Raw genomic sequence first — 24,404 nt, 5'->3', positions numbered from 1 at the left:
GGACTGGGAAACTACAGTTTTCTTGGGAATCTACAAACTCTGAGACCACCTTCCTCTTACTGGTCACTACAGTTTAGTTGGCGCCATTTTTGAAACTGTAAAGAACTCATTAAACTTCTTCCTAGACAGCAAAGAAATGTATTTCAATTGCTGTTCCAACTCCAGCTGAATTTTGTTGGCTCTTGATAGTATGTCTTTTGAAATAGAAGACTGCTTAATTTTTTTAATCTGAAGACCTCTGCAAACAATTACTGACAGTTTTCATCCTTTAGAAAAGTACATTGTGCATTCTTAGAGGACATAAAATACAAATTACAATTTCACTAAGTGGCATACAATGAAACAAGTCTATATATCCTTAATACTATACTTTAACAACAAATGAGATTTCTACTACAGTACCAAGAAATTATAAAGTGCCTACAGAATGCTATCATATCCATGTAATGCACTCAGTAATATAACAAAAATGGAAAACAAATCAATGTTCAAAAACAAATATGAAATAGAGGAATATTTTAACCAAATGATGCTTAACACTGCCTCTAACTTTTTATGATGAAAGTAACTGTTTAGAATTTCTAAAATGACAGCGAACAAGCACTTGGGAAATCTCTTCATTATATCTAACCTCATCAAAGTATTCAAAGGTAATTATTAAGCTGCAAAATATATATCTAGTAAAGATTAAGTTTCATATATGACTATGATTAAGTAACATCTAAAAATAAAATTGCATACCTATTGCCCTGGGTTATTTGAATTACCAATTATTACATTGTATAACTACAAGGATTTTTAAACTAATTTAAATAATATGGAGCTTTTTTAAAATGCCCTAGGGGCTTCTCTGGTGGCGCAGTGGTTGAGAGTCCGCCTGCCGATGCAGGGGACACGGGTTCGTGCCCCGGTTCGGGAAGATCCCACATGCCGCAGAGCGGCTGGGCCCGTGAGCCATGGCCGCTGAGCCTGCGCGTCCGGAGCCTGTGCTCCACAACGGGAGAGGCCACAACAGTGAGAGGCCCGCGTACCGCAAACAAAACAAAACAAAACAAAACGCCCTTAAAAACACTTCCACTATATTAAAATAATTAGGTTTTCTGTTTACATATTATTTCTAAAACACTTCCACTATATTAAAATAATTAGGTTTTCTGTTTAAATATTATTTCTAAGTCATACATTTTGAAAAACATACTAGCCTTAAAAAAAAAAGCTCTAAGCCATGTTGCAAAACCTGCTGGTTAAGGAAAAATTATATTTTAACCAATCAATAAGCTCCATCATTAGTAGTTTGCTTTTTATTGGTTCCTGGTGGGAAAATTACACCCAACTAGTAAAAGAGCTTTATTCTGTTGATGTAAAACTTTACCCCAATTGTAATTGCTCTGTCCATCAAATGGACATAAAAGCAAGGAAGAAAAGACAAAGGAAATAGAAAGAAGTTAGTCTTTCTTCCTCATGCTAGCCAAGGTAGGGAGGGACTAGCAACTCTAACAGGGAGAATGCTAAGCACTAATGACTAGGATAGGGTATCAAGAACTATCAATTAGATAAAGGCACAAGGAACTGGACATGGACATGAAGTGCGCCCGAGGTCCTGCAGAGCTCAAATACCAGCTCAAAAAGAAGAATGAAAACTGAATTTCCCTCTGTTAAGCGGTCTAACAGTTCAAATCACAAAACCACAACCAAAACCACAACCACCTTATGGCAGTTATCACTAAATTATGCAAAGACCCTTAAGAATCAAATAGCATTGTGAGCTCTCTGCTAGTAACTCAATCCCATAAGAGTATTACAAGATTTTATAACATAAATATCAAGAGCTGGAAAAAGGAGACACTAAATACTAATGTATTAATATATGATTTAAACCTCAGAATTTCTTGTTTAACTTGTATTTCCATAAATAAACGCGTTTTATTTTTTAAAAATATTTCCTTGTATGTTTGAAATATGACTTTAAGACAATCAACCAAACTAAACAATACCGATACAACTGATTTTTTCTAGATACATCTGAATAAGCTAATGGCTCTGCATAACAATTTCACTTAAATTAATTCAAAATTTCAATTTTTTACCTTTTCCATGATGCATAGAACTCAAATGTGAAATGTGTAATTCTAAAATTCACTTTAGTCATTCCATTTTAGTCAGTGATCCATTTACAAAAAGGGCAGTAAAATACAGTTTTCATTTTTGATAGCATCCAACAAGTTGGAAATAAAATCACAGGGACTTCAGCAATTAAAATGGCTAAACCTGTGGTGGTGTAATTATACCAAGGGCTAATCAGTCTTTTAGATAAGGCAGATAATGGTCAGAGCCCAGACTGCATTACTGTTTCTCCTTCACTCTACCAGCCTCAGATGAATGACAAGAGATGCACTAGACAGAGAAATGAAATAAGAAAATATGGAGAAATTTGCCAGGGCAGACAGAGTGGGGTTCCTAAGAGTAGAAATAAGGCAGATAAAAAGCATTCCTTGGCTTGTCAGGAAAAGCACACTTTTTTACAGTTGCTTTTGTTGGACTAAGTCCTTTTATTCCCTCTAAAGCTTTCCTGAGAATAAAGTGTTGAGGTAAGGTGTTGGATGCCTAGAACAGTGGTACACAATACAAACCTGGAACTTGAGTGTACATTAGAATTACCTAGAGGGCTTGTTTAAAAGATACATTGCTGGTCCCCAGCCTTAGATTTTCTAATTCAGTAGGTCTGGAGCCTGAGACTTCAGCACTTCAAAGAAGTTCCCAGCTGAGGCTAATGCTGGCCTATGGAACCACTGGCTTGGAAAAAATATGCTAGTTTAAAAATAAAAGCAAGCTTTGGTCAATTCTAAAAATTGTTACTGTATCCATTCCCACTAGATTGTAAATTTTTTGAGAGCAGCCATGCAGTTGAATAATCTCTGTATATCTCACAAGATTTAACACCATGCCTTAAACATAGGTATTCATTAAAATGTTGTCTAGACTATCCCTATCAATAGTTCATTCTAACTCTACTTCATTGATACAAATATAAATAATTGCTTTGAAAAAACCAATTGGAAATCAAAGCAGGGACTTGCACAGATATTTGTACACCCATGTTTATAGTCGTATTATTCACAATAGTCAAAAGGTGGAAGCAATCCAGGGTCCATCAACAGACGAATGGATAAACAAAATGTGGATAAACAAAATATCCATTGGATAAACAAAATATTCCATTCTATATCTATACAATGGAATACTACTGAGCCTTAAAAAGGGAAATTCAAGGGCTTCCCTGGTGGCGCAGTGGTTAAGAATCTGCCTGCCAATGCAGGGAACAAGGGTTCAAGCCCTGGTCCGGGAAGATCCCACAATGCCGCGGAGCAACTAAGCCCGTGAGTCACAACTACTGAGTCTGCGCTCTAGAGCCCACGTGCCACAACTAACTGAGCCCGTGTGTCTCAACTACCGAAGCCCGTGCACCTAGAGCCCACGCTCCGCAACAAGAGAAGCCACCTCAATGAGAGGCCCGCGCACTGCCACGAAGAGTAGCCCCGCTCGATGCAGTTAAAGAAAGCCCGAACAGCAACAAAGACCCAACGCAGCCAAAAATAAATAAATTAATTTAAAAAAAATGTCTGTGGTGAGAAACTTTATAAAAAAAAAAAAAAGGAAATCCTGGGCTTCCCTGGTGGCGCAGTGGTTGAGAGTCTGCCTGCCAATGCAGGGGACACAAGTTCATGCCCTGGTCCGGGAAGATCCCACATACCGCGGAGCGGCTGGGCCTGTGAGCCATGGCCGCTGAGCCTGCGCTCCGCAACCGGGGAGGCCACAACAGTGAGGCCCGTGTACCGCACAAAAAAAAAAAAAAAAAAGGAAATCCTGACACATGATACAACATGAACGAACCTAGAGGAGATTATGCTAAGTTTAATAAGCCAAGCACAAAAGAACAAATATTTTGTAATTCCACTTATATGAGGTACCTGGAGAAGTCAAATTCATAGAGACAGAAAGTAAAATGGTTGCAAGGGGCTGGAGAGATAGGGAGTTATAGTTTAATGGGTAGAGTTTTAAATGGGGAAGATGAAAATGTTCTAAAGATGAATGGTGGTGATGGTTGCACAACAGTGTTAACCATCAATGTATTGAATGCCAGAGTACACTTTAAAATGGTGAATTTTATGTTACACACATTTTAGCTCAATAAAAACAACACACAAGACAACTGTGTATAATATCTTTTCATAAGCCCCCCTCCTTCACCACACTTCTAGCTAAGATGTTACTTTTTAATTTGAATATTTGCATGTTATAATTTCACTATAACTTCACGTTATGCAAAATGTGGATATGGTGATGATAGAGCTGCTACACAACATATCAGTATAACAGGCAGCACTATGTAGTGGTTCGGAAGCACAGGCTCAGAGTCAGACTTGGAGCTGGGTCTGAATCCCAGCTTCACCATTTGACTTGCTCAGGGTCACACAGAATTTACACTGTGTCTTAGCTTCCCCATATGTAAAACTAGAATAATCAGAGCATCTATCGCAAAGGATATGTGAAGTGCTTAGAGCAGCCCTGGTGTACAGTAAGTACCATAAATGCGTGACCTACCATCATTGTATGTTATAGACCATAATTTGCTTTGCAGGGCATTGTTTCTCAAAGTACAGTCAAGAATTACCTGCATCAGAATCATCTTGGTAGCTTGTTTAAAATGCAGATTTCCAAATCTATCCCAAATCTTCAGAAACAGAATCTCTGGATGCAGGTCCCACTGTATAAAACCTACTGCTGCAAGGGGGGAAAATTGGAATGGGAATGGGAAGCACCTGGATTCAGATAAAGTGACCAGAGGCCATCCAGGAATGGAAAACCAGGGGCACTAGCCTAAGGACTAGACCTCCCAGACTTTCTAGATAAGAATCACAGAGAATTCTGATTCAGGAGGTATGTGCCCTTTTTGCAAATGTCCCAAGTGAGTCTTATAAAAGGAGTTTGGCAAACACTGCCCTAGAGACTCCTTCAGATTTCTAGTATTTTCCAATTCTGCTTTAAATTCAAGATGTGGTGAGAGGACCTGTACTCCAGGGATTTCAAGGTACCAAGTAAATCTGTTCACTCAAAAGCACTACTGGGCTTCCCTGGTGGCGCAGTGGTTGAGAGTCCGCCTGCTGATGCAGAGAACACGGGTTCGTGCCCCAGTCCAGGAAGATCCCACATGACGCGGAGCAGCTGGGCCCGTGAGCCATGGCTGCTGAGCCTGCGCGTCCGGAGCCTCTGCTCTGCAACGGAAGAGGCCCGTGTACCGCAAAAAAAAAAGAAAGAAAAAAAGCACTATTTCTGTGCAGTAGGTCACAAAACAAGATATGGTCTCGTTCTCTGCCCAAAGGAACTGCTATATACGGAACTGTAAAACCCATACTTTATTATCTTATTACTTGGAATTGCCTGAAATTACCTGGAATTTTAAATCATGAAGCAAGTCACGGACTTGAAAGTTACTCTAGAGCAGCGGTTGTCAAAATGTGGTCCCTAAACTCAGTGGCATTAGCATCAAATTGTTAGAAATGTAAACTATCAGGCCTTATCCCAGAACCTCTGGGGGTGGGGCCCAGCAACCTATAGTTTAATAAGCCCTCCAGGTGATTCGGATGTTCGCTCAAGTTTGGTTCCCATTGACCATGCAAATAGAATCTCCTTTGGCAGTTTCTCCACGGTAATATTGCTGGACACTCCCAGTACTGTTTCCCTCCCAGTCCATCAATGTCTCCCTCCCCACCCCATATCCAATTAAACAAATTCACAAAAATAATCTACACATCTCAAAAAGAACGTAAAACTTTATTAAGAACATCTTATATTTTCATCAGATACCACCAAAGAAAAAGGGGTAACGAAATAGGGAAACTTCATCTTCCCGTGTGCTACTGCCACCTCAGAACAGACTCATGTGTGGATGGCTGGAATTACAGATGGCAACAAATGCTCTGTATAAATACATTCAGTAAGTAACACAATGCTCCCTTTCTATACAGGGAAGAATTGGATTTACACTTTAAAAAGCTTTGATGCAGTGCAACAACTATTAAACAAGACTACATCTTAGGAGCTACTTCTTAATAGAAATCAAAGCAGTATAGAGCTTTATGTTATTTCATATAATATAAATTTTTTGAATGGAAAATTCAGAAAGGACATTCTAACTTTCCTTATTAATTTGTACTTTTGAGTGTTTTCTTTCTAAAGATTTCTCAGAACCTGTTCAATAATGATAACAGATGAGTTGCTCATCTACAGTGACAATTGACAACCTAGGTTTGTTATTTTAATTTTGCAAATCAAGATGACAAGGTCATCCCGGCTGTTGCTGACCCTGAAGGAGTTCTTACAGAAAAACCCTGACGCAGAGTGCATGTGAGAAGAGGTACCAAAATAGCTGCACCTGGACTGGTTTTCCTAGAAAGGGAGGTTGGCTATTAAGCACAGCTCATTTTCTCAGACTCCCGGATTCCCCCATGTGGTTCTTTTACTTACTGTAATGATGGAAGGAGCAGAGGGAACGCCAGGGAATCTGTTCAAACTGCCACTCCAGACAGCTCTCTGCACTGTTTGTGGAGAAAAGAGTGATGGTATCCATTCAAACCAAAATACCCCTACTGCAAGTATGGTGACATGCTTTTCTCTTGAGGGGCCAGGCCAAGCTGCACTCAAAAATGCATGATTTGCCTCACGTACACAGTGAAGAAAATGCTCATGATTCAGAATCTGGTATTACAGTACCCCCAGCTAGCCCCACTTCTTGAGAAAATGTAGTCTCCCTTTTAGAAAGGAAAGCTATTTACTGCTAAGGCTTACCATGTTAATTATCATAAGGCTGAAAACATAACTTCTAAACCAGACCATATCGTTTGTGTTTACAGTCAGTAAATCAACCAACAACTGAAGGTTTGTGGAGGATTGGTCAAAGGGTGAAATTGGGAGTAGGGTTCATGTTGAGTATATCACTTATGACAAATTGCATCAAGCTCTTTAAAAAATAATGCGTTTTCATCATAAATATTTAGAGCAGATACTGGCATTAAAATCAGTATCTATGTCAGAAGTCTGTCTTAAATGGTGAAAATATTTCAACAAACTTCTAATAGGTTTCAAATCTTCCCAGGAGTACATAGTTTATAAATTAGTTTTAAATGGAAAAAATGTATTTTGAATAGATAAATCAACACTTCAGCAGATCATAAATAAGGTCAAGATGCTGAAAATAAACTAATACACAAGCTTTTGCTTTCACTTTAACAAAAATTAACTTGTGTGACATACTTTTACAATAGGTATAACCAGGTTTTAATAATTGTGCATTGGTTACACCCTCCACCACCATGCTGAATCTTTTTCTTACATATCCTACACCTAGGGACAGAAGTACACAAGACAGACATACACCCCAATGTGTAAGTCTGGCTGCTACACACCATTTTCTTAGTGACGTTACAAATGTTGGTCAGGATCTACTACCAGTAATTTGTCAACCACATTACAAGTTAAGTACATTCATGGTTAAGTGGATTAGATTCCTGGGTGAGCTTTCTGTGGTAGTGTGCACAGGGAATCTAATTACTACCGTTCCTGTGAAAAAATGTGCCCCGAGTCCCAAAAGTTGACTAAAAAACTTTGGAATATAAGCCATATGTGGGAACTACTTCTCTGTGTGTCTGTTTCTGAGAGGTCAAACTGTTAAAAGCACTGTTCCCCAAACTACTGGCTACTAAAAATAAATATTTGTCTTCTCCTTCACATATAAATTCATTTTAGCTATAATCTCTAATACTGAGAAAGAGTGAAGCCATTCAGACTAGTGAGACATAACTGGCTTGTGGGATCTAAAAGATGTTTTATTGACTATCTCAGTTGAATCTTCTTACAATGAAAAGAAAAATTTCTAATATGTAAAGTAATGAATGAAAAAAATGTTCATCCTAAGTCATCACTGAGTACAAAATCCACAGCTTAACAATGTGATTTAAAGAGAAAGCAGGAGAGCATGCAACTGCTCTAACACATAGGGTTAGAAATAAAAGGTAAAAAAAAAGTACATTTGTTTTGGTAATTCTAAATATACAAATATAATATTTACCAGATCTACCCTGTAGTGTAGCACTGCTTAATTTCCAAATATACAGTCATTCAAAAACCTTAAGGAAACATTAAAAATGTTCCAGGCTACTTTACTGAACATTAATGAATATTGTGTTCTTGAGATATTAAAGCTAAAAATACTATTGTTTTTAAAGTTAAATGGCTAAGAGAATAATAAAGTATCATTATTTTACACTTCTTTTAATCCCACAGATGGCTTTGTGTTAAAGGGATCAATTATGTTAAAAGGAGCCTGATTTGACAACTAGAAATCAGTTCTAGAATCAGAGTTGTTCTCTTGGTACAATGTCAAAATTCATAACATTTCCAAAGCATTTTCATATTAATCTATCCAAATAATAATAAAGTTTATTCAAGGGGATCCCTATTTAACACTCCTTTTATTCTACACTGTGGCAGTTGGAATGGAACCCCTATAGTACTATTGTGGAAAAGTTCTCTAGGTTCTGATCTGACTCTCAAAATGACATCCATGTTTACTGTTAAATTATTGACCTCTAGGAAATAGGAATCAAAGGCATTGAGAGGCACAGAACTGATATTTTGGTTGGGGAGAAGGGTGAAAATTAAGTTGGAACACTTAGTCCCTTCTACAATCAAGTCCTAACTATACCATAATAAATTCTCAACAAACTCCTCATTAGTTCTTACTCTTTAGGAATTACATACTATACAGTGATTAGATACTGAAGAAAATAAAGAAAATCATTTGAAAATACATGAAGAAATAGAAACATGGAATTTCTCACAAGGCCCTGAATCAAAAAAATTTACAAAAAGATCTTTTGAAAATAATCACTATTTGTGAGCTTATTAATACACAGAGATTCACGTTGTTTAAACTAAGTCATGTTAACTTACCAATAAAATAGTAAACAAACCAACATTTTAAACAATTTTATAAATTACTTATTTCTTTTTGTTAATGTCACTCTCTCAACAATATACAAAAATAACACTACAGGACTATCCACCTAACCTGTCTCCATCTCTTGCAAAGTCCTGGGCCCTGGAAAGAGACTGGTCATCAATCTTCACTGTAGATGTCCCCCGCAAAGGGCAGGTGCATGTGGCTGCCAGTGACATTGGGCAATCGAGATAAGTCCGGCAGGCTCTGGATCCGGGACCTGAGTTCTTTTCGCACCAGGGAAACTCTGGCTAACTTGCGCTTGTATTCCTGTAACATCAAACCACTCTCATTAGCATTTCTGGGAGTTCAGAGAAGAGCTATCTAGCTTATCTAGCTAATGCTCTACGTTAAATCTGGTAAAACATTCAGTTTATGCTGAATAACGAGATTATAATGTGAGCTTTAGGATCAAAAGAGGGACTTGGGAAATACTCAAGTAGGTAAACTCATTATTATGAAAAATCACAATCGTTAAGCTCTGGTTTCACACTTGTAAAGAGAAGACTAAAATATTAATATACTTAACCACAGCATATAAGATTTTCAGGTATACAGGAGCTTGGATAAGAAAAAGTATATATTTATTTTCACCAACTTGAACTGAAATTTAGCACTGTTTTCAGTTCTGAGTGTTGGCAGCAGGCCACAGGAGCATTATCAGTATCTGTGAGTTTAAGAGAAACCAGTTGCTTCGATATTACTTCACAGTTTTTCACATCTATCTTAAAATACTGTTTACATTTATGACTACTTTGAAATTATTAGACCAATTGCTACATGTAATTTATTATATCAGTAAAGAAGCATATATTACTGCACAAATTTTATTATTTCAATAACTCTACTTCAATATAACTTGTTTCCATTGTAATGCTATGCATTTTATTTTCTATATTTAAAATATTTAACTTGAGAAGGGGTCCAAGGCTTCGCCAGATCACCAAAGGATTACAATGGCACAGAAAAAAGGTTAGGAAACCCTGCAAACAGCAGCCTAAGGAGTCAGACTGGAAACTAATTAAGATCATGTTTGGCCTAGTGGGGAAACAGCCCATTCTCTGTAGTGGAAATATCTTTTAACTTAAGTTTCCAGACTTCAACAAGGAGAGAGGACCCTTCTTTACTCCATCACCTAGTAGAGGTGGGATGTGAAGAGGGGAACCTAGAAAGTGGGTATTATTCCCTCTAAAAGCCTACAGCCCTCTCCTTCCCTCTGACCAAGGGTGATCTCAAGACAGACCAGGCGAGTGATAAGCTTTCATCTGGGGTCGAAGGTCTCTCCACAAAGAGCCCTTCTTCTTTAGCTGTTTCTCAACTCTGACTGAATCACCTAGGTAATTTTTGAAGAAACTCAGAATTTTCAAGAGAACTCCAGCCTCACTATCTATCAATTAAATGAGAATCTCTGGCAGTGGATCCAGAGCTCTCAAATTTTGTAAAAGCTCCCCCAAAGGATGCTAATACACAGCCAACTTGTGAGCTACTTCTCTACGGTTTTTCTGTCTAAAATGAAATCAGTTAGCAAACTTTGTGTTACTGAGCCTCCTCTTTTAAAGAATAACTACACCTGGGGAAAGGAGTTTGTCAGAATTACTATATCGCAACTGCTCTAAGGGAAAGGAGAAGATTTCTGAAGCATGGGGAACTGGGCACAATGGCAGACAAAGCAGACAAGGTTGAAAGCTGGACATGTTCTAGGATAGCTTTGGGCACACAAGAGCGGGGTCAATCTTTGCCATGTCTGCCTGTTCCTGAATTTCTAATCCATCATGGAGATCAAGGTTGAGTAAAAGAGAGTTTAATTGGGATCTATAACCTCAAGGTAAGATTTTCCTGTTCCCTTTTCCCCTTTGCCAGTGACACACTGGAACACCAGGTAGGTTTCAGCATAACAGCTCGGAGTGGCAAACAAAAGAGAAGCACCAGAGTATTTCATTCTAGATGCATACTTTTCAGTCGGATCTCCACACACATCTCATTTGGCATACGTGTCTTCCTCAGCACATGCTGATAGGGGGGCAAACACATATCTCCATCTGTCCCTCTGTTCTTACTAAATCATTCTCTAATAAGTAACACCTAAAGTACTCTGGGGTCAGCATGACATATCCACATGCTGTTCAAACACGCTCAAAAGTAATTACTCTCTGCTCCTCTCGAGGCTAGATGTTTTGAGAAATGTCTTATGTGCCTTTAGTGGTCATTACTGCTCACCCTAATTTCTAGTTTCTAGCATCCAGATAGGCTGTACTTCAATTATTAAGGTTTATATTACCCTTGATTCAAAGGATCTGTGGCAATTATTGATAAAAGCCTTCTACCAACTGGCAACACTGCATACAAAAAACTTGGTGAACATAATCAAAAGCTGCCATTTATTGAATGCCACGCATTAAAATACGAACTCATTTAATCCTCTCAATAATCCTGTGAGAAGAGTGACTATCCTTCATAAGCGAGTAAAATCGTGCTTTACTATATTAGGAACAAAAGTCGTAATCAAAAGCTTTCTGCTACTGTCACAGGCGGACTTTCATCTGAAAGACAAAAGATTTAAGTAGCTCTGGTTAACTATTTGATGTTAGCCTGAAGAAAAAACCAGATGAAACCTGACGAACTACCCAATTCTATGATCCAGGCCATAGTCCCAAAACTTTTCAATTGCCTCACTGGTGGTCTAGAAAGAGGCTCCAAGATTCCACAAGTTGGCTTCCTAAGGCAATGATGCTTACAATAAGATATGTATATTGTTTTGATTCTGATGTACAATAATGATAGTAATTCTCTTAGGTCAGAATCATCACAGCACCATGAATGCACTCTCCTCTTTCACAGCACCTTCAAAAAAATGTTGTTGACTGTCTATTTACAATCCTCCTCTCTGCCCTACAAGACTGCAAGTGTTGTGATGGCGGTCCCCAGCATATGGCTAGTATATACTTATTAAGCGCTGGAGATAACAGTGTTAAACAAAACAGATGAGGTCTCTTGCCTTTACAAAGCTAACATTTCAGGGGGAAGGAGGCATAAAAAAACATAAATATCAATATTATTTCAGGTATAAATACAATGAAGAAAATAAAGTTGAGCAATAGGAGAATAAAATACAGCCATGTGTGTGGGGGGGAAGTCAAGGCTACTTTACAAGTAAACAAAAAGAGAGGATTAAGGGTTCAAAAATTTTAAGTTTAAGAGCCTGAAGGCGCCCTTCTGCTCAGCCCCACTCCGTGAAACACAGGCTCTACCTTAGATGCAGAAGCTGAGAATACTAGGGCACGGATAACCCTTGCCCCCGATTCAGGAGGTGGTGGTCTTCATGAGAAGAGGCAAGCCAAGAGGAACACAGGCTCCTGCACCCCTTCCCTTCACCAACAGCTCAGCTCCTATTGCAGGGGCATCATTTAAAGAAAAGCTGGCCATTGTCCCACTCCTAGTTCCACAGACCTGACTCAAAGATTTTGCATGAGAAAGAAACATGTAATAAAACACATAGCGCCCTCCTGGTGTCAGAACAAATATCTAACACTGACCTCAAAACAAAATCAGTGTCTGGAAGAGATACCTGCACTCCCATGTTCATCGCAGCATTATTCACAATAGCCAAGATATGGAAAAAACCTAACTCTTTGTCAACAGGTGAATGGATGAAGACATGGTACATATATACAATGGAATATTCAGCTACGAGAATGAGGAAATTCTGTCATTTGCAACAACTTGCACAAGCCTATGACATTACGTTAAATGAAATTAGCCAGACAAAGACAAATACTATATAATCTCACTTCTATGTGGACCCTTAAAAAAAAGATGAACTCACAGAAACAGAAAATGATGGTGACCAGGGACTCGGGTGGAGCGGGGGTGGGAGATGGGGAGATACTGGTCAAAAGGTACAAGCCTTCAGTTATAAAATGAATATGCTCTGGGGATCTAATGTACAGATGGTGATTAGTTAATAATACTGTGTTGTACACTTGTTGTACACTTGATACACTGCTAAGAGAGTAGACCTTGTGTTCTCATCACCAAAGTAGCCATGTGATGAATATATTAATTAACCTGGTTGTGGTAATCATTTCACAAATACATGTTAAATCATCCCATCGTAGACTTTAAATATATACAATTTTATGTGCCAATTTTACTTCAATAAAGCTGGAGTGGGAGAAAAGAAATATCTCTTTTTATTCTCAGTAAACCAGGAAAATTACCCTAAGCATGAAAGAGAAAACACAAACGTGGATCCAGTGGCATGCATGTATCAGGGAAAGTCAAAGGTGTGATAGTCTAATCTGATAAACACATCAATAGGTAAGGCCACAAGTCTCTTTCAGTGTTCTCATTCTTTTCTAACTAAACCTGCATTTTGCAAAAACAGCTTTCAAAAGAACTTAGCCCTGTTCCAGCCCCAAAGAAGGGGAAGGACCTAATTTTAAATTAAAAAAAAAAAAAACTGCTGAAAAGCCAAAGCATTAAAAAATTAAGCCCCTTCCCTCAGCAATAAATACTGAACTGCTTTTACTGCAAAGGTATCGTGCTCTGACTAGTCTGTGTATTTTAAAGTCTTTTTTTTAATTTTAATTTTTTAATTGAAGTACAGTTGATTTACAATGTTTCAGATGTACAGCAAGTGGTTCAGTTATATATAATATATATTTAAAGAATATCTATATATATTCTTTTAGATTCTTTTCCATTATAGGTTATTACAAGATATTGAATATAGCTCCCTGTGCCATACAGTAGGTCCTTGTTATCTATTTTATATATAGTAGTCTGTATCTGTTGATCTCGAATTCCAAGTTTATCCCTCCCGCCCTGTCCCCTTTGGTCTCTTTCTTCTTTTGTTCTCTTCTTCTCCTGTGATCTGATGACTATTTTTAGTGTTGTTTGGGTCCCTTCTTTTTTGTGTTTATATGTATTATAGATTTTCTGGTTTGCGGTTACCTTGAGGTTTTGGAATAGCAGTCTATATATACACGTGATTGCTCTAAGTTGCTGATCTCTTAATTTCAAATGCATTTAAAAATACCCTTCATTTGTACTCTCCTCCCCTCACAATTACTGTTTTTGATATATTTTACATCTTGTTTTGTGCATCCCTTACCTCCTTATTGTGGACGGATAATTTTACTACTTTTGTCTAACTTCCCTACTAGCTTTGTGTATGGATGATTTCCTACCTTTACTGTATGTTTGCCTATATCTGTGAGCTTTTTCATTCTGTAATTTTGTTTCTAGTTGTGGCCTTTTCTTTTTTACCCAGAGAAGTTCCATTAACAGCCGTAAAGCTGGTGCTGAAATCTTTTACCTGTTACTTGTCTGTAAAGCTTTTGATTTCTCCATCAAATCTGAATGAGAGTCTTGCTGGGTAGAGAATTCTTGGTTGTAGGTTCTTCCCTTTTGTCACTTTAAATGCATCATGCCACTCCTTTCTGGCCTGCAGAATTTCTGCTGAAAGATCAGCTGCCACTTTGGGAACCAATGCTTCACCTCATTTCCTGTTGACTGTTTACATGAGTCATTTTACTTCTCCCTCACTATTCCCCCCTCATTCAACAAGGTCTGTATTTTTGTTCTTAATTTACTTGCCGGTATCACCACCACCACCACCCTAAAACCGCAAACCCTCGTCTGACTATATTTCAACATTAATGAATCAGGAGGTGTTATCTATCTTGCGTGCAGTTAGAGTGGGTTAGAGCTAGGTTGAAATCTGAAGCACCACTAGAAATGCTTTTCTTTGCAGCTAATGTTGAGTATACATTGTGTCCAAATCTCCATTTTACAAGACCTATTTTAAGACCAAACTTTGCCATAGAAACTTTTCCTACTTTAGTTTCACACTAACTTCCTATGATCTGCTACTATTCAAGTTATTTCTGAACTTAAATACTACTATACTGTTTTCTAGTTTTCATAATTAGGGGGAAACACACTTTGTATCTATATTCCTTACAGTGTTCAGCAGAACACTGGGTGTGAAGAGGTCCCCAGTCGATCCTCCTGGGCATTAGGTCAAAAGATCTGGATACAAGTACCACCTCCTCAATTTACTACCTGTAATCTTAGGCAAGGGCACCCTAAGATTATCTAAGCCTCAGCTGCGTCCTTTGTAAAATATGGGTATCTATTTTACTGAGCTGTTAGGCTTAAATAAGTTAATGTGGAAGTTTTCAAATTATGAAGTGCCACAGAACCGCAGTTATCATTCTGGGATGGTATCAGAACCATCTTGCACCCAAAACAGCTAAGAGGATAAATTTCCTAAAATTTGGAGTTCTTATTTATTTTAGGGCTGATCCAGATACAGTTGTTCTAATATTTCAGTTGCTTAAAATAAATAGCTTAACTATTTCTGAATTTAAATATATATATATATATATACATATATAGGGGCTGCCATTACCTTGCACATGCTACTACTAATAATTCTGCTCTCTTCTTTCATACATGACTCTGAATTAAAAAAAAAAACTTGGAGAAATTCAACTATACCCACATGTGCATCTTTAGTGGCCATTAAGGGCTGTGGTCAACAATTTCAAGCATCATGCCTACCATATTACAGCCCCTTCCTTCCTACCCACTTCCTGAGAGACAGCTGCTGCAGCAGAAAGAGGAATATATCAAATTAGGAAGCCCAATCCCGATTCTAGTGAGCAAGCTGTGTAGCTTTTGTAGGAATCGAGTTTGAATGTAATCCAGATTCCAGAATGCTCTGAAAACAAGGCTTTGATAATGCATTCTCTCTCATTTTTCATTGTTCATTTGTGAGATCAATGTTTAGGGTGCCTTTCAAGTATAACAATATGGGCTGGACAACCCCCAGTTTTAAAAGACATATGAGGATATTTTTTTCAGCCAAAAAAACATGGACATCCTAGTATTAAAGACTTTCTCCACAATAGCATTTCTTAAAGATGGAGTGATGTCGTATTTCCATACGACATCTTATTTCCATAGTGTTCCACAAGCTGTATCTATGCAAATACCTAAGCAATTTAATTTCTCCCTTTATATCTCACTATATGTATTCTTAGTCTGAAATCTGGTTGATTCAGTTTGGGCTACTTAAAATTTACCTGTTACATCATTTTTAATCAGTCGTCATAGTAACTACATGTTTGAGAATAAAATAAGTTGGTCCTTGGGTCACAAAAGCACAAGTTAATGTTGAAGGTGGAGCTAGTTATCTTCATTCAAAATAGTATCAAGACATAATCTTCAGAACATATTATAGAACCCCTTAGGTTGATGGTAATCTTCATAATCCTGGTTCATTTTATTTGTTCTTCTGCAGACCCCTAAATGGTTTTGTTCTTTGGTATGTATTTCATTACGTCTTCTGCCTCCCTTTAAATGTTAACAAGTCTTCCTTAAGTGACTTTCTTCAATGTAACTATTTAGAAGCTCTGATTCTCACTTTTCAGGATCCACCATAATTTACTTCATTTTGCTTACCCTGGGGTTGGGGCTCTTTGCTAGACTAGACAGGAAAAGTTAATTGAAGTATCAATCAATATTTTAAAAATACCACTTATTTTCTTAAAGGCGGCCAAGAAATTCCATGATGTCGGGGAGATTAGTCAAGTCTGTTGCCATCTCCAGGTAACAGAGTGTAAAGCAGGTAAAGATCTCAGTGGTTTGCCCTGACTTGTCTTCTAGAAAACAAATACCCAAACTTAGCTTGGGATCTAGTCCTGCAATTGTTAAAAACTATTGTATATATAATTAAAGTATTTTAAAAGTAAAATATCAAATCCTTTCTCATTTCTTTCCACATTATCCCACACATCTCTGATGGAACCATTTTTCCTTGACCATCTGCAGAAGTTACCTTTTAGTGGGAAATACTTTTGTGTAAATGAATGTCATCTAACAGACTGTCTTATATCTTGCAGTTCCTTTGAGGGCTTACTGTCATTCTCTTTAATAAGTATTCTACAATAAAAGCAGATTTTACTTCTAAAATATTCTTGGAATAGGTAATTCCCACCTGTTAATAAATTATAATTCTATTATAATGAAGGCTCATTAGCCTTCTGGATTAACAAGTAGAAAAAAGATTTAATATTTTCTCAGGGACTTAGTTTTCTGCAAGGAACCCAATGCCTACCAGGCTATTGACTGGGTTTTAAAAAATCAAAAATGCTAAATTGTAATGAGGGTAGATACTGTTATAAATAAGCTTTATACATTTCTAGATTGAGTGTGACCCTAACCAAGATTTTGAAGTGCTTACTAAATGCCAAATGCTGTTCTAAGTGGTCCATTTAATCTTCATAGGTAGAGACTCTTATTATCCATGCATTACAGATAATAAAACTAAAGCACAATTAACCACTAATTAAGAAACTTCCTCTTAAGTCAACAGACAAGGTCAAAAAAGCCTGAAACCCAGACAGTCTGGCTTCAGAGTCCTCATGCTTAACCATTATGCTATCCTGCCTGTCGTATCTTGGAATTGTTATTGGGATGGGTATTCTTTAGAAGTCTGTTATCCAACTGAAATCTACCTTACATGAAATATAGGATCACCACAGTCACAGGACTAACAGTTATGTCCCTAAAACTCAAAATCCAGCATGTTTAGGAAACAAACTGTGACTTGTATTAGGTAGTCTAATTCTGCCATTAAAACATCTCTGGAATCCCCAGTAATGGAGAGGAGCTGTCATTTTCTCATGAATAACAGCATATGGGCCTAGAGACTTAAAAACAAAACAAAACAAAAGAAGGACTAATAATAATAGTAGCAACATACAGAAGACACACGGGAAAAGAAACAAGAAAAGGCAAGGGGCTAGTCCAATCAGGAACGATGACCAATATTCCAGGAAAGTTGAACCTATCACTAATCATCAGTTTTGACCTTGGAGGGGGAGGGGGAGCCAGGAGCTGATAGGCAGCATATAACTGAGGTCATTTATTTGTAAGCAACTTCAAAATCAAGTGGGAAGAAGGAATTTAAGGAAGTGAGATATAACAAATTAATTTTTCTACTTGTCTGATATTTAAATTAGGAAGTAGACTTAATTATGCTTTCTATAAATTTTCATTTTGTGTGACCTTTTAGCCTAAATTATTTTCATTTTCTGTGTGACCTTCTGGTCTCACTCCCTTAGTATGTATTACCCAGTTTCTAAAGAATCACACTATTTCAGGGTCATGGAGGTCAGCCAATTTGTTATTTCCCAAATTGGGTGTCCCATGGAACACTGTTACCCAAGGCTTTTAACAGGCAGGCCATAAATCAGAGGTTCTGGGCTGTTTGGGAGCACACATAGTTTCTCTGCTACAACCCTGCTCCAATCTCCAATATGCTCATGTCCAGAGTGAAGCTCCAAGAAGGGAATCTGGTTTGTAACATTCCTCAAAAACCTGAAATACATGTTTGCTGAATATATACTACCATCTCCCAGAGCCAGTTGTTTATATATAGAATACAGTGAGGCAAACGTTAGACCCAACATTTCTCTTGTCCTTGTCATTCAACTTCTTCTTGACCACCTTCAGTAACAGCAAACACTACTTTATCCTTCACTTTTAAAGAAGTTTCACTGGATATAGAATTTTAGGTTGGTGTTTTTCCTTGAACACTTTTCACCCCACTCCCTTCTTGCTTGTGTGATTCTACTGAGAAGTGCACTGTAATTCTTAGCCTACAAGTAAGATGTTTTTTCCCTCTGGCTTTTTTCAAGGTTTTCTCTTTGCCTTTCATTTTCTGCAGTTTGAATATGACACACCTAAGTGCAGACTAGATTTTTTGATATCCTGTCAGGTGTTTGTTCTGCGTTTCCTGGGTCAGTGGTTTGAAGTCTGTCATTAACTCTGGAATTTCTTGGCCATTATTACTTCAAATATTTCTTCTGCTTCATTTGTTCTTCTGGTATTCCAAGCACATGTATGTTACACTTTTCCAAACTGTCCCACAATTCTTGAATGCTCTGTGTTTGGTTTTTGTTTTGTTTGGGAGGGGAGGTTGTTGCTTGTTCTATTTTCTTTTTGCATTTCAGTTTGGAAAGTTTCTACTATCAAGCTCATTGATTTTTTCCTCAGCAGTGTCCAGTCTACTCAGGTGATCATCAAAGGCACTTTTCATTTGTCAGTGTTTATTTCTAACATTTAAAATTTGCTTTTGATTCTTTCTTAAGCATGTTCACCTCTACTTAGATCTGTTCTTGAATGGTGTCTACTTTTCATTAGAGCTGTTAACATATTAATCAGTTATTTTAAATTCCTGAACTGGTGATTCCAGAATTTGTGTCATACAAGAATTTGTTGCTGATCCTTGTTTTGTCTCTTTAGGCTGTTTCTTGCCTTTTGGCATGCTTTGTAATTTTTTCAAAAGCTGAACGTGATTACCAGGCAATAAAAACTGAGGTAAATAAATCTTTATTGAGAGGTTTTACATTAATCTGGCCAGGATTGGGGCTGTATTTAAGGTTTGCTGTACATGTAGATAGCCGAGGCTGAAACATTTATTAAGTAATCCTTTCACATTAGGCCAGTTCTAATTGCCAGAATGGTCTTGCTTGTCACCTGGAACATATCCACTGGTCCTAGGTTCTGCCTTCTTATGTAGACCCAACTCTTTTCTGATAGCTTTCAAAGCATCTGAAGACAGGTAACACATAAATTATGCCTGTCCTCAAGTCTGATCTCTGATATCCCCATTTGTTCAACTGTTCTCCAATGTATTTTGTTTCCATTTCCTTTGCCATCCTGGCCTCTGCCTCTGAATAAACACTGTGCTAAGTTAATTCCCTTTGCTAACGCAGAATTCAGCCTGAGTTCAATACATAAATCTGGCTGTTGTTTAACCAGCATCCAATAAAACAGAACGTACTTTCCATATTCTGAACACTTAGTGTAGCTTAACACTGTTTATGTTACCATAGCTATATCACCATGCTGACTAACAGCTACATGACCGCTGCTTTCTTCCATGAAGTGATGCCAAGCCAGGTCCTGATCATGTTGATGCAGTTAGCTTAGAGGAATCTAAATGTAGGAACTGACAGTAGAAATTTTTAAGCAGCGAAAAGTGATAATGAAAGCAATGCAAGATTCACATTGATTCCCATTCAATTTGCACTAGTTATGGACCAATGGTTATTAAACTGTGAGCCAAAGATGCATATTAGAGGCAGCCCTAATTCAACTGAAGTTGTAGGCAGCCCTAACTCAACTGAAGTTGTAAGCAAATTTGTGCGCGTGTGTATTTTTCAAACCTGTTGGCAACTCAAAAAAGGTTAAAAAGGGCCATGTTCTCATATTTCTGCAATCTTTCTGGTGTTTCATGAATACAACTTTTTAATCAAATAAAACTGAACACATTTAGCTATGGTCCCAAAAGTCAAAAGGTAACTACAATCTCATTTGGAATTAGAATATAAAGCACATTACTGTAGCAAAATGTGTTTAGCATCTAATAAGTTATCAGAATTTATCAAATTTACTGATAATGACCTGCTTAGTTAATATATGTGCATTTTCATTGTATGCAAATTACCTCAATTTTAAAATGTACTAAGTTTATTAATCCTAAAAAACACCCAAGACTATTACTTTATATTGGAATAAGATCACTGATATTAGAAAGATTCCAAGAATGGAACTGGCTTTACTTTGAAGCAGTGCCTTTCTCCATAACCTGATCTAAGCATGACCAAATCTGGCAGATGCTTTACAAAGAATTTTTGCTTTAGGAAGTTATGCCTGACAGAATTCTTTCTGTGAGACTGTTAGTGTGAATGACATAAGGCTCTCCTTAAAATTTTGATTGATTTAACTATCTAAGAGGTTCACATTTTACTTCATCAAATCTTATGTGTGCAATGATATGAAAATTACAAGATAAATTCTAGTTCTAACATGAATCTTACTTCAAAAGTAAGGAGTGAATAAATTAGAAGGTATAGCTAACAAAAATACCACTCCCCCAATAAATTACAATGGTGTACTGAAGGACTGAACTTAGAGAGGAAATGACTTGTAGTAAATAGGTAACTTCCAATATTCTTGATAGTAAATATCCCCCCCCATCCCAATCTGTCACATGGACCTAGTTCTTTCAGTAAATCCAGTTAAGTACAACTTATTTATCCTGATGTGGATAAATGGACCTTTTTTAAAGTTCCACCCCTGTTTGAAATAAAGGAAACAAAAGAAACAATAAATGCTAGCCACCTATAATGTTTTTAAAAAATCACTTTCACAAACATTTTTTAAAAGATGAGACTGAATATACACAATTATTTAAAACAAACAAAAAACCCAGAGTGGAGTAAAACACATTAAAATATTAATAAGTGTTTTCAGAGGTTCGTGTAAACTTTTGAGTTGGTTTTTTTTTCAGTATTTTCCAAATTTTCTATAATAAACATGTATTGTTTTTATGATGGGAAAGTGTTTTAGGAATAAAAGGCAAGGAAAAAAATTTAAACTGCATATTGCTTTCAAAAGATGAATTTCTAAAGTATTCAGAAGTTTCTAACTATAAGAAGGGAATAGGAGAAAAGTCAAAAGCACTGAATTTTAGAACTTAAATAGATCTCACAAATCATTAGGCTTGATATCTACATTTTGAAAAAAAGGGCTTGATACTGCACAATTTCTTCGAGTTCACACAGTAAGTTCTAAAACCCATAACTCTCAGTTCATTATTCTAATCCATACTCCATACTCACTGAAGACTAACCAAGATAAGTACCTGAGTTGGATGTAAATTTGTACATACAGTATGGCTACAACTGTTTAACATTTTTATAACTATGCTTACAATGGTATTTTTAATCTATGATTTTTATAAGATTAAGGAAATACATGGAAGTGTTATCAGGAGCTAAGTGGTCTTATTCATTTTAATGTAATTAATGTATTTTTCAAATTTCCTTTGAAGATAATGTTACTACTTCTGTGCCTCAGTGTTCTCATTCATAAAACAGGTATAATAATAGTAATCCACCTCATACAGTCACAAATAAAAATACGAGCAGTACCTAGAATGGTACCTTCACACAGAGTAAATGCTAAGTATCAGTTATTATTTTATGATAAAAATTTAAATTATCTCCCTTACAATGGAGTTTAAGTGCAATAGCAGGTATCAGGTTAGGCACTGGTAATTTTTCACCCACATAATGTATGGAAATGTTTCCCTTATGCAGGATTGGGATATTGCATTCAAGAGGCCAAAGAATTCTGGGAATCTAAAAACTAATAATCTCTTAGAGGCTCCAAGAGCAGGGTTTCTTGATGAACAGGAGTTTTTGTTGTTTTCATTATGAGTGTAGACACTCAAATGACGGAAAATGGTGCTCACTGATGAGTCAGGAAGGAGTAACAACATGGGATTGCAGAGAGAATGAAATCTAGCAGGCAGAGCCCGAGCTGACGTCCTAAAGGTCAATCTACCTCACTAGCACTAGTCATCCAGATGCTCCACTCCTTCCTACAGATAAATTCTCGGACAGGTCTAGGTAGCGAGCTGAAGAAAAAGAGTCATCTGGCAATAGCAGCTGCTGGATGGGAACCAACATTAAATTCTGGCAGGTGTGAAGAAAGCTGTACTCTTTGTTCCTATCTTCTTTCTTTCTCCCAGTTTTCCTTCTTTCCATCTTTTTTCTCTCCTCTGTTTTTGTTCCTTTGCCTCATGCTGAGTTCTACTGTCAAAGGAAACTCTTAACTCTTATCATTTACAACACAAAGTTCATTTTGTGTGAAATGTATATATACTATATACCAGTATACCTAATACTCCCTACGTATATACACTACATACAGATAATCCTAAACAGCTTTTGTGACACCAAATTCAGATTTTCACACATTCGTTAGCAAACAGGTCAAAGCTACCCTATCATACTACTGTCAACATTTCAGTTTTGTACAGAAGTCCGAGGAGGTACGTGGGTGCTGATACTTGTGATAAAAACAAACAAACAAACAACCAAAAAAAAAATACACGGATAGAAATCAGACATGCTAAGAGTGGCAAATACTTGCCACACAGATACTCCCTGGACTTTGGCTGGCTTGCTCTATGTTCCATGCTAAAAGATAATGAAAACAGAATTTTACTATTCTGAATTGGGATTCAACATCAAAAACTCCAGTAATCCAAAAGTAAAGGGAATTTCACAAATCCAAAGAAAGGACGATAATGCTTCTTTACGTTTCATAAGAAAGCAAGAGAAGATAACAAATTGTTACACATCTTCTGCTTGACAGACAGAAGTTGATGAGACTGCTGTCAAAATGTCAAAATCAGCACTGCAATATCCAGATCAATAAAAACTAAATCCTTCAACTTGAAGATCAGTTCTTCCTGACTATATTATTTTTAAATTGCATTGTCTATATTTAATAATTAATTTATGTCCTTACTAACTTTATATCTCAAATAATACATGGGGGCTTAAAAAACATCAATAACTACAGCAAGGAAGTTTGTAATTTAAAAAAATCTCTCTGGGCAAAAATTGTCCCTCTTAATATATGCTTTTGTTGCTAAAATTTAGTATAGTTTATTTTTATTCACATTTTTAGGAATGCATCATGTACCAACAATGGAGCACTGACTTACTACACTATGTTTAAACTTCATCAGCACAATTTTAGTTTTGCAAAATCTCACAAAGTATCTCACTTGTTCGACTGTTCCACTCTCACCTACTCTCATTTCATAGCCATTGAGGTTTTTATGTCATCGCTTACATTGTTTCCTTGCTTACTTGCCTAGAATTCCCAAACATTCCTTTGTTGATCAGAACAAAACAGTACAGAGCTTTTCATAACATGGCTGTGAGGACACCCTGTTTTCTGATAAATACTAATTAGGGATGGGACAGGATCTCGAGGTGTTTAGGCATTTTCAGTAGTTTACATTACTGTGCTGAATCCTCTATCAACTATTTCCTAGGGGAAAAGTTCTTCCCTCTTGAATCTGCTGTCTTACGTACTGTCCTTTCAAAAATGTTTGATGGTTCCAGTGATGTTACTATCTTTATGTAATTAGACTGTATGTACAACCTACTTGGGATGTCAGTAAAGTGGACAAGATCCAACATGAATTATCCCAGGGAATGGTTTTCCAGATACAGATGATCCCCATCACTCCTGGGTTTCACCAGCCTGGAGGAGACACTACCCGTTTCCCCTGTTGCAAGCTCCTACAAAGACACAGACACCTCACCACTGCTACCTGGCCCAGGAAGGGAGGAATGCACAGGAGTCGACCTTCCTGATTGTTTCCACTGCAACACCCTTAGTCACTGTGTTGTTCCAACCTCCTTCTTCCCGGTGTTCCACTTCTGAGCATAGAGCATTTGTGTAA

At 37.2% G+C, this 24,404-nt stretch overlaps 1 protein-coding gene across 1 annotated transcript in view; it reads right to left on the bottom strand.

Annotated features, from left to right (window-relative positions):
* Positions 1 to 9,175: 9,175 nt before the first annotated feature.
* The window catches only part of RPRD1A (regulation of nuclear pre-mRNA domain containing 1A), a 68,722-nt gene continuing 53,493 nt past the window's right edge, over positions 9,176 to 24,404 (bottom strand). Inside the window, exon 7 of the mRNA XM_065890234.1 lies at positions 9,176 to 9,325. Coding sequence (XP_065746306.1) covers positions 9,176 to 9,325 — 150 coding nt within the window. The remainder of the gene's footprint in view (positions 9,326 to 24,404) is intronic.

Source organism: Phocoena phocoena, chromosome 13, assembly GCF_963924675.1.
Source record: "Phocoena phocoena chromosome 13, mPhoPho1.1, whole genome shotgun sequence".
NCBI classification, from domain to species: domain Eukaryota; kingdom Metazoa; phylum Chordata; class Mammalia; order Artiodactyla; family Phocoenidae; genus Phocoena; species Phocoena phocoena.
This window is presented reverse-complemented; position numbering and strand designations above follow the sequence as displayed.